We start from the raw sequence: 17884 nt of genomic DNA on the forward strand, positions 1-17884 counted from the left end.
TTTGGTACTGGTGCAACTCCTACTAGAATACCGTGTCTAGTTCTGGTGTCCACATCTCAGGAAGGAGATTGCTAAATTAGACAGGGTTCAGAGAAGAACCACAAGAATGATTACAGGATTGAAAAACATGCTTTATAGTGAAAGACTCAAGGAACTTGATCTGTTTAGATTAAAAAAAAATAAAAGGTGAAGGGGTGATTTTATCATAGTCTATAATTACCTTAATGCAGAATAGAAATATGCTAACATAGGGCTCACTAATCTAGCAGAGAAATATATAGTGAGATCCAGTGACTGGAACTTGAAGCTAGACAAATACAGACTAGAAATAAGGTGTACATTTTTAACAGCAAGTGTAATTAATTATTGGAGCAATTTAACAAAGGTAGTGATAGATTCTCCATTGTTGAAAAATTTTAAATCAATATTGGATATTTTGCTTAAAGAAGTGCTTTAGTTCAAACAATAATTAATTCAGGAAAATCTCATAGCCTGTGTTATACAGTATGTCAGACTAGATTATCACAATGGTCCCTTATCGCTTTATAATCTATGAATTTTATAATAAGCGGCAGTACAGGGGAGCTAGAAGTAGTGATACAGATGGGGCAGCTGTACTCACATATTATCAAAGGCAAACAGTTGCCAGATTTTGGAATGTTAGGAGGATCCGTTTAGAAGAAGTAATTTGCAGATTTTTAGTAATTGTGCCTTCCACACTGCTGTGCTGAGCAAATGGGAATTTTTCCATGTTGCATCATCAAAAGAAATGTTGGGTAAATGTGAAAAGAAACATGTGAATGAGTCATGTAACTAGCAGAGTTTGATTATTACCAGCACCACCCCCACCCCCACCTCTGATATTCCACAACGGGGAAAAAATCATTTTTCTAATGTACTTTTATATAGAAGGCCACCTTAAGGGGAGATGGACCTCAGCTCCATACGTGACAAGATCAACTTATGTCCCCAGGTGGAGAAAATAGTGAAGGACTGATCAGGCCCAGGATATATAAAACAGAGGCCTGTGGAGAAGGCTAAGAATGCCAAACTCCAGGCAAGAAGGCCTGGGAGTTACTGCCGAGAGAGCAGGAAAATGGGAGGCGCTGTGCTCAGTTTAGGCCTGGGACAGAAGTGTGTGTGAACTGTGAAGGGAAGACAGATCCATGGGGACAAGGGGCTGGGCTCAGCCTTAGACTGGGATGAAGTCTTTTTTGTTGCAAGTTCTGGTTGGTTTATGCCACCTTGTTGGCAAGATTTAATAAATTGAATCCTAGATTGAGAACCTTGTTTTGAATACCATTGGATGGGGGGGCTGCCGAGGTTAAGAGAAACTGACACAAGGTACCACAAAGCCACCCCAGGCCATGAGAGGGCACTTGGGAAGCAGCGACCACATCCACATAGAAACAAAACCAGACTATCAGGATAGAAGGCAAAATGGAGTAAACTAGACCAAAGAGCCTCTTCATCTATAGGCTAAATACTGCACACCCTACTCATGTTTGTAGTTTCACGGAAGTCAGTTGGACTAGTTCTGTAAGGCTTGGCAGGATATTCAATTTTCAATAGAAGTACAGCTTTATAAAGTAAGAGTAATAATGTGCACTTAAACATGGTAAGGATCTGACTTTAGATGAAACACAAAGCTTCTGACTTCAGTGGGACCAGCATGTGGCTCTTATATACAGTAGTAGCATTGGGGGACCTCTGGGTATGTTAGAAATGTTAATATAGTAAGCTTCATTACACCCCTCTGAGATAGGACAGTATTATCTCCATTTTATACCTGGGGAAACTGGGATGAGATTAAATATCTGGCTCATCATCACACAGGAAATCTGTGGCATCTTAGAGAACAGAATCTAGATCTCCTGATTACCAGTTATGTGCTTTAGCTAAACTCATCTGTAAGAGATGGGTAAATTTTGTGCCATGCCAGGCAGAGTTTTGTCTTGCCTCCCCCAGCCCCAACACACACCCATAGGAGACATCTACAGAAAACTATATTCTTTTTGCCAATTGATCTGCACTAAAAACTGTAAATTGTTTCACACTTGAAGCTATTTGGTTTTGTTTACTTTTTTCCCTTCACTTTGATCCCTGCTGGAGTTTCACACATAGAGTATGTGATACAGCACTTAAAAGTATCAACAGAGGAGCTGTTACAAATAAAAAAAGAATGATGTTCTGACAGCTCCAATGACTTTTTACAACTAAAAAGTTGTTGTGAAGGAGTCCTTTTTTATTAGCTTTGTAGCATTCAAAACTACTAACTTGACTATCATGTTTTTATTTTTCTTCCTGTCTTTTTATATTTTATTTTAAAATTGGTAAGATAAAAGATGATTTGTTAATGAATGTTCTCCTTAATGAATCTCTGAAATCTTGAAAGCAAAGTATTATTTGCAGTATGGATATGGGTGTTGTTTTATTTATAGCAAACAGGGCTGCCTTTCTTCTGCTTTTTCTTTAGTCCTTGTGGAGGTTCAAGTCTTACCATCTCAAATAAAATGCTAAATATAGTCGATTTCCTTATTCCATGATGTTAGTTTCAGCTTACTAAACAGAGACTGTGGGCCAGATCCTCAGATATTGTACACTGAAGTATCTCTTTTGCCACACCAATTTGCCGCAGCTGAGGATCTGGCACTATATATTTACTAATGGGGCTCTTTTTGTGGCTATCCCTTTAATATCTTAATATTCATAAATACTTTATGTATCTGTTTCAGGGTTGGGATAATGCAGTAAAAAAGAAAAGAAAAGAAAGATGGAGTAAGGGAGGAATAGGAAGAATTATACTTTCAACTTTGGACTTCAGTGGCACTTTCCATATGAGGGTCTCAAAAAGAGATCAGAGCTATCATAATCAAAGGAGAAGGGGAGTTTTCTACCTTTTACCTTAAAATGTTCTAGTTCACTTGCCAAATGATGAACGAGTGGCAATTATCAAATCTGTCCCCCATGCTAAAGGCCCCATTGCCACTCAGATGCATATTCAAATGGTTCATTGGAGCTAATCACATAATTTCTATGCTGGACAATTGTCTTTATTTTCCCTTCTAATTGCCAGCAATGTTTAACCCATTTTGTATAAATTGCTAGTATTAAATTTCCAACTGTGTTGAATTACTGGCAACAACTAGCCCATTATTTACTAAATAGCTAGTATATGCACTAACCATACTTGCAGTGAAGTTCAATATGATCTGAGACAGTGAAAAAACAAAAGGGGCTAAAAGAAATGACTCCAGAATGTTAGGTCTTTTCTTCAGATTTTTTCCTCCCGCCATGGGATTATGCAGGTTCTTGACTGCAGCTCAGGAGCCCACAACACAACTCAAGAGAGTCAGGTGAAAAGCCACTCTTTTACTCCCCGACTCCTGGGCCATGTTTTAACTGCTCCAGTCCTCTGGTGTAAAAACATTGGCCTGATTATTGCTCTAACTTATACTGGCAGGCAACAGCCCCAAGCATCTATTGTGCCAGCTGGGGTGTGCCACATTGCAGGGATGATCCTTTGCCCCGGCTGTGGCATCTACACCAATCACAGGGAGTGGCTGGCACAATGCCACAATGTCAGCGCTGTGCTACTGAAAGATCCCCCTACACTGTTGTATCCTGATGTCATTGTGGAAATGATGCTTCTACAGATACTTCCACATACTAAATAGGAACTGTGCAGGAAGAATACCTGGTATGCACATAGGTGTAGGGAGTAATTAAATAATCTTGTAAGTCGAGATGTTGGGATTTTTTTAATTTCAATTATTTTCCATCAAAAAGGCCCTTTTTGCAAAACCAAAATTTTCCACAAGAAAACTTCAATTTTATCAAAAAATTCCATTTTTTCCATTGGGATAACGAATGACCATTCGGAAGGCCCTTGTCAATTTCACTTTCTGCCAACAGTCAGAAAGTGAAATTGGCAAAAGCTTTTCAGGAGGGCTGCCAAAGCTGAGCACTCTCACTCTGTGCCTCCCCAGCTTTCAGACTCCTCCTTCATCTCTCAGGCCAGAGAGGTTGGGCACCTGGGCTCTCTGCCTCTCCAGCTCCCAGAGACAGGGAGGCTGGACACCTGGGCTATCTGGGTGAAAGGCTGAGTTCTAGTTGTCAGGGTTAGCTGGAGTAGGTGACCTTCAACCAAAAAGACACCCAGTTGTATCCCAGATATGGGGTTAGCTCTTGATTGAATGTTGACTGTGTACTGGGGAAGTGTCACTCTCCAAAGCCCTCAAATGGCCAGATCTGCAGTACCCACTTTTGAGGGAGAGAAAGCAAAATATGAGATGAGATGTAGTCACTCCACTACTTCACAGAGGAGGCAATGGATATAGCAGACAATAAGATTAACATGTAGCATTTCTCTTTAAGAGCAAAATGAGTACCTTCAAACCCAAATGCAGAGCTCTTATTCACAATGAAGGTACCGATTGCTTCCCCACACACACCAACCCCCCCCAACAAACACCCCACAAAAAAACCCACAAAATGTTGAAATCAGTGAGAGCTTTATGTGAGGATCAGAATCCTGATTCAAATGCCACTGAAGTCAAAGGGAGTATTTCCATTAACTTCAATGGGTTTGAATGAGGCCCCTAAGGGCACAATGTGTTCTAGAGATCTATATTGCAGGTAAGAGAAAAGTTTAGAAAATTGGGATTTTTTTCAAAAATTCAGAATGCTTGGAGCGAAAGTCATATTTTTGCATCTATTTCATACTAAATCACAGCATTAGCAGGAAAATATGCACTGCCCTTGTTCAATTACATAAGAAGATATTGGATGCCTCATTTGATTTAGAAAGCAATATAGTTTATTAAAAAGATAGATATACATATAAGAAGTCAGTAATAAGAACAAGGTGTTTCTAATTGGGCCTCATGAATGTAGAGCACATCCCCATTAGATTTAGTTCTATTAGGGGTTTTAGATAGGTTTTTGAATAGTTGAGAGCAAAATTCAACAAATTATAATGAAATATCAGCTGATGGAAAAATAAGACCATTGGAATCTATGGATCTGACCTTGTAACCGTTACTCAAGTAGTCACATTGACTTCAGTCTCAGTACTCATGAGAGTAAAAAAGCAGTATGAGTCCCTAATTTTTTAATCAATTAAAGGGCAAAACATTGTGGACACTAGTTAACTACGGTACTTCCATAGAAATTAAGAGACTTATCCTACTGCCTTGAAGTTAGTAGAAGAACTCCCATTGCCTTCAACAACTGCAGGGTCTGGGTCTATGTGTATAAATAAGCTTTTCTTCTTTATTATAAGTGACAATTCCACCCACGATCACACATGTAACATATTATAGCAGGGCTATGATCACAATTCACATAAAATCAGTGTTTACATGTTCTTCTAAGAGTAGAGATGCATAATGACATACATTACAAACTGTTTCTTGCATTGGATTCTTTGCTTCATTAGTTGTAAAGGTTAAAAACATATAAAAACAATATTAGACATTGCTGTTTCATTTAATGTTTTCTTTTGCTGTAACCAGGGACGTTTTGGAATTCAGCCTCCTTCAATACTGAGGCCTCATATCTTCATTTCCCTACTTTCCATGGAGAACTCAGTGCAGATGTGTCATTTTTCTTTAAGACTACAGCTTCCTCTGGCATGTTTTTAGAGAACCTGGGGATTAAAGACTTCATAAGGATAGAGCTGCATTGTAAGTCATATTTAATAAACGATTTTTGGTTTTTGCTTTCATTTAGATTGTCAAAAATTAGCACTTTGTAATGCTGAATTCAAATGAGAGAGAACCTATTTTCCCCTAATATTTTTCCATATTAGGCAACAGTATCATTGAATTGTATTCGGTTAGAACTAGGGTGACCAGACGTCCCGATTTTATCGGGACTGTCCCGATATTTCCTTGTTTGTCCCGCGTCCCGACCGATGTGCGGTCAGGACACTGGACAAACAAGGAAATGCTCCGGAGCCCGGAAGTGCTCGCACCCCCCGACTCCGCCCCCTCCTCCCCCGATTGGCTCCCTCCCCGAATCCCCGCCTCTTCCCCAGGCTCACGATTCTTCTTCCCTCCACAAGCGCTGGAGGGAGGCCCCGGAGACGCAGGGGAAGCGGGGCCGGGGTGAGTAAGAGTCCGGCCTGGCCCCGAGCAGGCAGGACTCAGTCAGGCGGTAGGGAGAGTAGGGGGGCGGCCCGCGGGGCCAGGCGGCGGCTGTTCTCCCCCCCTGGGCAGCAGGACTCTGGAGCAGCCGCTGATGCAGTTCCCACTGCTGCGGGGGGAGGAAGTGGCCGATGGCCAAGCTCGGCGGCTGCGGCTGCGGCTCTGGCGCCCGGGCCCGAATCCCCCGAGCCCGGGCCTGCTGCGGGGACCCAGTAGCGTGCACGCTGCGCCCAGCCCCTGGCCAGTCACGTATGGGCTGCTGCCCAGCTGATGCAATCCCGCGGCGGCCCCGGGGCAGAGGCATCGGCAGCCCAGGCCCGTTCGTTCCCCTGCAGGACCCGAGCAGGACGTGGGGGCTGGGGCCTGCTGCCCCCACTCCGGGGCCACCGCGGGATAGCACCAGCTGGGCAGCAGCCCAGACGTGACTGGCCAGGGGCTGGGCGCAGCGTGCGCGCTGCTGGGTCCCCGCAGCAGACCCGGGCTCGGGAGGTTCGGGCCCGGGTGCCAGAGCCGCAGCTGCCGAGCTTGGCCATCGGCCGCTTCCTCCCCCCGCGGCAGTGGGAGCTGCAGCAGCGGCTGCTCCCGAGTCCCGCTGCCCGGGGGGGAGAACAGCTGCCGCCTGGCCCCGCGGGCCACCCCCCTACTCTCCCTACCGCCCGACTGAGTCCTGCCTGCACTGGGGCCAGGCCGGACTCTCACTCATCCCGGCCCCGCGCTTCCCCTGCGTCTCCCGGGCCTCCCTCCAGCGCTTGTGGAGGAAGGGTGGGGGTTTTTTTGCCCCGCCCCCCTGCCACGCTCCCCCCCCGCGTCTCGATATTTGACTTGGGTGATCTGGTCACTCTAGTTAGAACGGTGTGATTTGGTATACAGTACAATGATGTAATAGCCTAGAGAGCCATGAAATACAGAAAACTTCAATAATATGCTCTTCTTTAGCATTTCAGAGCAGAACCTCAGAAGCAATAATGACATTCTTGTGGTATGTTGATGTTCCAAGCTCAAGATGCTGATACTTCAGAACAAATGGTATAATGAGGTAGAAATTACACATCTATATAGGAAAGCATTTGGATGAATACTAAGGCTATGTCTACACTACACAGCTTTTAGCAACACAGCTGTGCCGCTACAGACGTGCCGCTAAAAGGCGCGCAGAGTAGCCGCTGTTTGTCGGCAGGAGAGAGCTGTCATGCTGACAAAAAACTTCCACCCCCAAGGAGTGGTGTTAGCATTATCTCTCCTGCCAACAAAGCACTGTTCACACCAGCCCTTGTCATCAACAAAACTTTTGTCTTTTGGGGCGTGTGTTTTTTTTAACACCTCTGAATGACAAAAGTTCTGTCTTTCACTTGCCAGTGTAGACACAGCCTAAATAGGAGAAATTCAGCCACCCCTTCACACACAGAATCTATCCAATTCAGCTGGAGATCATAAGACTCTTTATCTCTTGTCATAAATACTTATATTCATACACACCTATTTCATGCCTACCCCCACCCATCACAATCTTCATAACTCTCCCTCACACATACTGAGTTTGGTATACGTCCATATTATTCACATAATGACTTGTGACTAGTGAAGCCAGAGGGAAGAATGTTAGTAGTGGAAGATCCATGCTGAACTGGACCAGTTTTGACACAGAGTGGCTTTTTATTTAAAATAATAATAATAATAATAATAATAATTAATAATGCCACTATTTTGCAGGATTAAAAAAACAATATTTCTTCAATTCTGCCACAATCATCACATACACCCAGTAAGCAGTGGCTGATTAGCCACTGGCCCAATGAGGCCTGTGCCCAGGGGCCCTGGCCAATTGGGGCCTGTGCCCCCAACCTGCTCTGCCCACCCAGTGCTCCTACTGAGGTGTGGGGTCAGAGTGCAGGGGCTTGCCTCGCTCCCCCTGTCTGTCCGGTGCTCCAGCCAGGGAGAGGGTCAGCGCATGGGGGCTTGCCCCACTATGCCTGCCTGGTGCTCCAGCCACACCCCGTGCCACGACTCTGCTCACCGGCTGGAGCGCCAGGCAGGCAGAGCGAGGCAAGCCCCCATGCTATGACCCTGCTCCTTGGCTGAAGCATGGGGTGGACAGAGCAGGGCAAGTCCCTGTGCCCTGACCCCATTTCCCCATCAGGAGCTCTCGGGGGCGGGGCAGAGGGGACTGCAGGCAGAAGGGGTGGGGAGGGACCCCCACTTGCTCTGCCCCAGGAGCCCCACAAAACCCTAATCAGCCCCTGCCAGTAAGCAGACCAGTTCCATGTTGTAAAAAACCTAGTTAATCAGGGTTGCTTGTACATCTGACAAAGTTCTGTGTTTGCACTGAGGACAAGATTGCTCGATCTTATTGCTCCTTTGGTCACAGAATTGGTTCTTGGAGGAAAAATAAGGGAGTCTCTTTCTTTGAGTTTTGGTCTATACTACTCTGACAGTGTCCTATTTGTTAACAGCAGGGATGGATTAACTGTGACTGTTGAGTGGCTGCATTCCTTTCATTCTGAGAGGTCTGATAAGATAGTCGCTGTGGAAGGGATTTACCTTCACAATCATTTTAATATGAAACAGTCTTGAAACACCTGTCTTCTTGTGCCATATACCATTTTTAAGCAGAACTGGCCGTTAACTTCAAAGTGGAGTTCTGCTTAGACATTGATTTCAGGATATGGCTCCTTTTAATTACAAGGCAGACACTATGGTAGCTCTTTTTTTTAACTCCGGTGTTTGTTTTGCTCCATGCAAGGTACTCAACAGAAGCCAAATTTTGTGCCGATTAACATTATATGCAACCCCATAGATTTCAATGGGATTCCATGTATGAGGTGTAAATCGATGCAAAGTTGGTCAAAGTTGATCTAAAGGTATTTTAAAAAGTGAAAAACTCTGATACCTTGATCCCATCTACATCCTAAAGAGTTTAAAAACCTCTAGTGTTTTGTTTTAAATAGTGTTTGAAGTTTCTCAGTTTCCCTTTGCCCAGCTCTAAAGGCTTTTCTACACTGGCAATTTACAGCGCTGCAACTTTCTGGCTCGGGGTGTGAAAAACATCCCTCTGAGTGCAGCAAGTTTCAGTGCTGTATAGCGCCACTGTAGACAGTGCACCAGCGCTAGTAGCTATGCCCCTCGTTTAGGTGGGGGTTTTAAGGCGCTGTGAGAGCTGTGCCATGACCACACAAGACCTGTTAAAGCACTACTGCGGCATCCTTTAGCATTGCCAGTGTAGACTAGCCCTTAATATCATTGCTTTCCCCCTAGAACCTAAATCAGACCCCTTGGATGTCAGTAGGAACCTTTTCATTGTCTTAGATTCTGGTCTAGGTCTTTAGTCCTTTAATCAAATCCCCAGTAATGTAAATGGTTGGTAATTGTTTGATTAGGGATTACTAGTTTTAATTTGATTTTATTACTATAAATTCTGTGTGTGTCTGTGGAGATAGATAGATATATCTATCTCCACAGACACACACACACATTTGTGGGCTTTGAGAAAAGCTTAAAAGAAAACAAATCTTTTCACAGAAAATCTTAAAATTTTCTTACCAGTTCTAATGTTAATTTATATTCTATTTCTGATCTTAGTCATGCTAAAAGTAACCTTTTTTGACATACCAAAGTGTTGGCTTGAACAAAATTAGTAGTTTCTCTTAAAGCAGCATATTAAAAGAACCACTATATATATCTCTTGCTGTCAAAATAACTGTAATTGTTTATGGAACCATAATCTTCTAGGGGCTGTCCCAAATCCACATAATGGTCCAGATACGCAGAGAATATAAATTGGTGTAGCTCATATACTTCAGTGGAATTACATTGATTTATGTAAGCAGAAACTCTAGCCTACTATCATTCATTGGTGCCTAGGTTTGCAGTGGAAGCTTACGTGAGTAGATACATGTGGCCATCCAGTTTCTATTGACTATGCATCTCATGAGACTGCAGAGGGAGTTACTCTACCAAAGGTCGATATTAACATAAGTTATGCTCATGAAAGGTGTCCAGTAATGCTGTTTACAGAGAGCAGTATACTAGGAATTTACACTTTGGTATATCAGGAACTGACACAGTTATTTTTTTGGCATAAAATTATCCCCTTAGTCCAAACTACACCCCTTTTTGTAGTTCCAATGTCTGTAAAAAGGAAGTCATAAGGAGTTAAGTACTCCTGGGAACAAAGTCAGAATCTTGCTGTGTTTAACTCAAGCATTTCAGTTCAAGACAAGAATCATGTGAGTTACTTTTTGGAAATAAGACTGTGCAGAAAAGTATGTTATAGCCCAAAGATAAGAAGTAAACTTTGGACACTTTACCAGGTGTTAGAATAGACTAGTACTTTCCATTACCCAATATGTGTGCTGTGTGAGCCAAAAATCTGTCTTTTAATGCCAGTGGGAGTTTCATCAACTTATCAGAAAATAGATTTTAGCCTACTGAGGGTGTAACTTGTTTTTTGGGGCTTAAGGCACCAGCTTACCAAGCAGGTGCTTGGGGCGGCCACTTCGGAGAGGGGCGGTACGTCCAGCTGTTCGGCGGCAATTCGGCGGATGGTTCCTCACTCCTGCTCGGAGCGAAGGACCTCCCGCCGAATTTCCACCGCAGATCGCGATCGTGATCATGGCTTTTTTTGTTTGTTTGTTTGTTTGGCTGCTTGGGGTGGCCAAAACCCTGGAGCCGGCCCTGGGTATTGGTAACTAAAATGTAAAGGTATCAATGACAGCCAATTAGCATGTTGGCAGGAAATGATTTTTATTCACATTAAAACTAAAGAAACTAGCACAGTCACTGTTTCCCAACTAGTATACTTGCTTTGAGGACATAACTTCAGTATTCATTCTTTAAACAAACTATTGCTCTCAATAGCTAATGGTCTGAAGAGTGGACTTTTTTGAGGCCAGAATAGCTCCCTATTGCTGTGGAAGTCATTTGTCCACGAAACAAATAATTTTACCATCCCATCATAACCAGAAGAAGAGAATAATAGGACAGGTCTTTTGAGGAAATAACCCTTTCTAACATTTAATGAATTTCTTTTTATGACCAAGATTCTAAACTTTCTTACGTGTGAGAGCTAACTTATGTGTTTCTTATGTATTGCTTCTAGCTCCATCTGAAGTGACATTTTCATTTGATGTGGGAAATGGACCTTTTGAAGTTACAATGCAATCACCCACTCCCTTAAATGACAACCAGTGGCACTATGTGAAGGCTGAAAGAAACATCAAAGAAGCATTGCTACAAGTGGATCAGCTTCCCCAAAGGACTCTCACTGCACCGTCTGATGGACATATCCGTTTGCAGCTCAACAGTCAGCTATTTGTAGGTGGGTGACCCTTTCTTTCCTTATTATCTGCATGTGAGGGTAGAAGAATGGTAGGAACCAGTGGCTTTTAAATATGATTAATATGGTGTGATGAAGACCTTAATACAAAAGTGGGAGAAATACAATATTTTCAAAGTCCACTTACAAATTCAAGGCTTGAACCTGTAGTTCTTCCTCAGGCAAAATTCACATTGAATCTAATTGAACTCTTGCCTGAGTAACAACTGCAGGATGTGGTCACCTGCCTTTTAACTAGCACTTTTAATAAAATACTTATGCTGAGGTTAATTAATATGCAAATCAGCTGGGGAGGTTGTGATTTGGTCTTGCAAAACCAGTAGCAGTTCAGATCTTTATTTAAATGACCATACTTTGGGGAAGGGATTTTGACTGAAAGATCCTAGTATTGGCCATCTTCTACTTAATATATGGAAGAATTGCTGCTAACATATTTAAATTTATGTTTGTGAGTCTCTTTGAACATAGAAATACTATATAAGTGAAATTAAGTGATATAAGTGATACATGTTCAATAAATATTAGTAACATCCACACAAAAATACACAGTATTATTTATATGTTGTTTGTTGATAATGTAAGACTCATATAATGCCTTGAAAAATGTAGTTCTGAAGACAGACACATGTAAGTCAAGAGGCATTGCGAGGTTCACACAAGAATGTTAACTTGTTCATTTGTTTGTTTATTACATACTGGGGAGGAGTTGACAATTAAACCACAGGGGATCAGGGTTGTGAGCCAGGTGAAAGATACAAATATTAAAGGAGTGGTTTTATTGAGAAGAGACTGGGGTTTAGTACACAAGGATTGTGTGGAAGGTAGGGGAGTCTAATGAGAACTTGATTCCTTGTGGCACTGGCTCAGGAACTGTGTGGGTAAGAGATGGGGAAGACTCCCAAAGGTACCTGTTGTGGGGGTGGGGTGAGTGCCCTCTATAATGTGACAGCACTAGATCTGGACTGTGGCAGGAGTGTGCTAAGCTAGGTTGAGAGCTTACTAACAAGGCTCTATCCTGCTGTCCTTTGATCCCTTGTCCCTTGACAAAAGTTTGGGGCTAACTCAGGGAGAACAGGGATTTAAAAAGCCAGATCCTAAGCAACCAGAGGAGCTAGTAAAAAGGAGCATCAAATAGGGAGTTTTTGAGGGAGTCGAGAGAGGGTGTATGGGAGGCAGATACACCTAAAAAACATACACTAAGTAACAAGGTACTACCTCACCCACGTTCTCTCTAGGTGACAAAATGGCAGATGAAATTCAATGTTAATAGGTGCAAAGTACTACATATTGGAAAAAAATAATCCCAAATATACATACAAAATGATGGTGTCTAAATTCGCTGTTACCACTCAAAAAAAGGAGATCTTAGAGTTATTGTGGATAGTTCTCTGAAAACATCCACTCAATGTAGAGCAGCAGTCAAAAAGGTAACGGAATGTTAAGAACCATTTGGAAAGGGATAGATAATAAAATAGAAAATATCATAATGACACTATATGAATCCTTTGTATTCTCACACCTTGAGTACTGCTTGCCATTCTGGTTACCCAATCTCTAAAAAGGTATATTGGAATTGGAAAAGGTGCAGACTAGGGCAACAAAAATGGTCAGGAGAATGGAACAGCTTCCATACGAGGAGAGATTAAAGACTGTTCATTTTAGAAAAGAGATGACTATGCGAGAATATGATAGAGGTTTATAAAATCATGAATAGTGTGGAGAAAATGAATAGCAAAGTGTTATTTATCCCTTTACATAACACAAGAACTAGAGGTCACCCAATGAAATCAATAGGCAGCTGGGTTAAAACAAACATGTTCTTCACACAACACAGAGTCAACCTGTGGAACTCATTGCCAGGGGTTGTTGTGAAGAGCAAAAAATATAACTGGGTTCATAAAAGAATGAAAAAAGTTCATGGAGGAACTTAAGAAGTGCAACTTCTTTTCTGAATTGTTTGTTACTTGATACAAATGAAACTCTTCCTTGTAAGACATTAATTTTGTCCTCCAGAAGAGGCACATACTGATAATGCATCCCTGATAACTCATGCCACTGTAAAATTGGTAGATTGGTGACCAGTATTTTTCACTGTTTCAATACCTGTTTATGCCTTTATTCCCAATGCCAGTCAATGTCACTGTTCAGCAATTCACTTATGGGCTTTGAGTGGAGAGATTTGTAATTCATTTAGCCAAATAGTTTCTCACCTGCATAAATGTCTTTAGACCCATCTTATATTGTGAGGTAATCAGGTCAAAAATAGTTTTATTTTTATCTGAATAAGCAGCCTGGATTGCTTTCTTCAAATTAGGTCTAACATATGGATAACTTCCGTTATAACCGCATTTACATTTTTTTTTAGTTACAGGGTAAGATGTCTTAATTATTATTATTTCTCTGTGAAAAATTTGCTGGTTCCTTTCATTTTAGATCCTTGGGTCAAATGGAAATATATCTCATAGAACTGGAAGGGACCTTGAAAGGTCATTGAGTCCAGCCCCCTGCCTTCACTAGCAGGACCAAGTACTGATTTTGCCCCAGATCCCTAAGTGGCCCCCTCAAGGGTTGAACTTACAACCCTGGGTTTAGCAGGCCAATGCTCAAACCACTGAGTTATCCCTCCCTCACAAGCCGGTATACTACAGTACCTTGCAATCCCTAAAAGATTTTTGCAATTACTCTTCGGAGCAGAAGTCGTACAAAGTGGCATTTGCTTAAATTTATAATATCCAAATGGTATAGTAAAAGTTTGATGCAATACAAATGGTTTATTAGAGCTTGACCAAACTAACTTTACTTGCCCAAATGTTTTTCCCACATCTGATACAGTGAATGTTTGTGGTTCAGAAAATTTTGTTGACACTCATTAATTGCCTTTAGCTAATGTCTATGTTTTGTGGCTTTAATTAAATCATATGGATCAATGTGAATCTGTAATTTATTTTGTTTTACAGTTAATTCAGTCTGTAGGATACTGTATCTTTTCAACAACTCCCAGCTTATTCATATGATCAGGTTGATTTTTTTATTATTATTTTCTGTTAAGTCAAATGACATTTTTCTTTGGGGAGGGATAATCAAACTTTTTATTTGTCTATTTTTATTAGCTGTACAATCTGTCATTACTTTTTGAGCCTGTATAGGCTAGTGAAAACATCTAGTTAACAGTGGACATCAGTGGTTTAAGAATGGCATTAGCAGAGTCAATCCTTATTAATGTATCAACTTATTTGCATAATAACTGCCATAATTAACTATGAGTCATCTTCTTGTGTATTAAAATTGTAATCTCAGAGTAGAAACATTATCCTTTATTTGTTTGTAAAGTACATACACTTTGGATGGTATATAAATAACAAGCATTCAAATTAGTGTTACACAAAAATATTTGATGCATTGTTGTAGTATATAACATTAGAAAGTCATAAAACCAGTGTATAGGTAACAGATATCTTTCTGGATACTATAAAGTTTAATTCACTCTTAAGGCCTTTGTTTGTATTTGTTTCTCATATGTATTGAGTAGTGTTGCTGATGAAATTTCAACTAAAGTTTTTCTCCAAATTTCTAACTGTGATGGGAGAAAACCCTAATAACTTTGTAAAAATAATTAACACCAGCTCTTGTTATAAGTAATTCATTAGCTAAAACCCACATCTCTCCCATTCTGCTTTATGAACATTTAAAATCAACCTTTTCCACTAAAGCTCCAAAATTCTTCAAAGGAGGAAGTAAATATGTTCTTAGAATCATAAAAATAATAATAATAAAAAAAAGACTTTTGAGAAAAATTGGATATAGGATTTTAACTAAAAATAAACTTGGAAATACATAAGAATTGCAGACAATATTGGACTTGTATGGTACTTGCTGTCTTTGCTTTTTAAAGGAAGCTAATTCTAGATGCATGTTAGACCAGCAATTATTAACAACGGGCAAGTATTGTTCTCACAGGGATTGTAGATTGCCTCATCTCTCTGAATACCATAGTGAATAAGATGTTAGCTGTCAGGAGACATACCATACAGAAACAATGGCAATCAAATATGAGACCACAAAGGAAGATTTGTAAATAAGATCAAAGGACTAAAAACCACAGTAATCAGGTTTCTCTTCGGTTTTTTTTTTTCATCTCTCTTTTTTCAGCTGTAGCTGAGAATGCTAAAGACTGTATGTATCTGTTAAAATCCTGGCAGCAGTGACAACTGAATATTTATGTTGATATAAAAGACTGCTGAGTGAAGGCTTGCAGTAACTAAATATTTAGATGGATCCACTGACAGAAACAAAGGGCTGAGTTCTAATAGTGCTCCTTGCTTGATAAGCCCACTAAAGTCAATGGTATTTACATATATGGAAAAAATAGAGTATTGGGCATTAAAATAGTGGTTATATTCCACTTAAAAAGCTTATTAGCAAGAAAGTAAGACTGTCATGATAATGGAAAATAGACGGAAAGCCCAAGTCATGGATGTAACCTAGCTCCTCTCACTGCACTATCTGGGCTGTAGAGGGAGAAGCTGTTTTAGGCACTTTTGTACCTTTCCTATTCTGGGGCTGGTTGGGAACCACTTCAGCTCCTAGCACAAGTTAGAGCAGCCTCAGAACTACCCTTACTTTCACCTGGCTGCCTGTAGCCCCAAAGAGGTCATTCTGTCAGCCAGGAATAGCCAGAGGCACTCCAGCCTCCTTTTGCCAGGGAAAGCACCTTTGCATGCCCTTTGTACTAGAGGAATTCCTCAGGGGCCAGATTCTCTGCCTTTATGGCTCTTTGCACCATATAGTCTGTTCAGTGCTCCACATAAAGATCATCTCTGCTCCAAAGAGTTTACAGTCTTAAAGACAAACATAGAAAAGTCAGAACACAGAGAAATCTAAAGAAGAGAAGAGTAAATTATCTATCTATAGTATGTATATGACCCCCACACCTGAGGACCTCACCGTCTTTTATGTATTCATACCCACAACACCTTTGCAAGGTAAGGAAGTACTCCCCCTATTTTATAGTTGGGGAACCGAGGCACTGAGAATCTAAGTGACTTGTTCAAAATCACACAGGAAGTCTGCAGCAGAGCAGAGAATCCAATTTGGGTCTGCCAGGTCCCCGGCTGGGGCCCTAACCACTGGACTATACTCCCTGTCCTCACATAGAGGTGTTGTGGATTGTTGTTTTTTTTAAATCTAATGCCCATATATTCCTCTTCTGTGAATTAATACAACGTACCTTTGCTTGGTATCTTTTGTTGTGTGAAATCATTTCCTTTGATAAAAAGCTTCAAGAATTTGTTGTAATTACTTGACAAAAACAAAAACCAAGATATACATTCAGAGTTACTTATAAATATTTGCACATGCATAGACCATAATGGAATGTTTGGGCTGTAAAACAGAGGCTCTTACACATCCATTCTTTTTAATTTAAAAAGTTCATATGGATTTATTTCAGGTGGAACAGCATCCAGGCAGAAAGGATTTCTGGGATGTATTCGTTCTTTGCAGTTAAATGGAATAGCCCTGGACCTTGAAGAGAGAGCAAAAATAACTCCAGGAGTTGAACCAGGTTGTCCTGGACATTGTAGCAGCTACGGTAACCTGTGTCACAATGGAGGAAAATGTAGAGAGAAATACAATGGGTTCTCTTGTGACTGCGCTTTCTCTGCTTACACCGGGCCATTCTGTAAGAAAGGCAAGCATAAATAGTAAATCTGTCACATGTGGAAGCATGTAACTACTGAGTATTTATTATAAAATGATCTCTTCTGTCATTATGAATAATTGAAAATGATAATCCTTGCAAACTATTCCAACTCATACAATCTGGAGCAAGCTCTACGCCACTATCTGAAGAGATGTGTCTATACACTTCAAACTTCTATTTGCAAAAATGTCTTTTTACTTCACCTTTATTTAATGTAGAAAAATATGCTTTCAGCTGTATTTCTGCAGAGCCAGTGAATAGTTCACTTAAACCCCGTTATGGGTCTCCAAAGGATTAAATTCAGTATGTACTTTTTAAAGCTGATACTCACATTACTTGAGAGCATCAGTAACCTTCCCTGCTTGATGCATCTCTGCTATTAGAATCAAAAATTACAACTGCTAGCTGTGGTAATGCCTTTTGCTAATGCGAAGAGGGCTTAGAAAACTGTTTGTCTGCACCTTCCAGATAATGAACCAGAGAACTTCAAAAGGAAGTCTAAATAGTTTAGCCAGTTAATCTTGGTAAATGATGAAACTAGGACATGTGGGCATTTTATTCTAGGTGGGCGGGAGAGGGGAGGAAGTTGTATGTTAAAAGATGCCGTCACATTTTTCAATGTTTCTGGTTTCCTTTTATAAGATTGTCATTAAGGAATGTATTTTTAAAGTCAGTCAACAAACTATTTAATTTCTGTCCTCC

At 41.0% G+C, this 17884-nt stretch overlaps 1 protein-coding gene across 1 annotated transcript in view; it reads left to right on the top strand.

Annotated features, from left to right (window-relative positions):
- CNTNAP4 (contactin associated protein family member 4) overlaps positions 1–17884 on the top strand; it is a 342427-nt gene that overhangs the window by 294373 nt on the left and 30170 nt on the right. Inside the window, exons 16-18 of the mRNA XM_065405994.1 lie at positions 5517–5687; positions 11245–11463; positions 16931–17170. Of these exons, the coding sequence (XP_065262066.1) occupies positions 5517–5687; positions 11245–11463; positions 16931–17170 (630 nt within the window). The remainder of the gene's footprint in view (positions 1–5516; positions 5688–11244; positions 11464–16930; positions 17171–17884) is intronic.

This window comes from Emys orbicularis, chromosome 6 (assembly GCF_028017835.1).
Source record: "Emys orbicularis isolate rEmyOrb1 chromosome 6, rEmyOrb1.hap1, whole genome shotgun sequence".
In the NCBI taxonomy this organism is placed as follows: Eukaryota; Metazoa; Chordata; order Testudines; family Emydidae; genus Emys; species Emys orbicularis.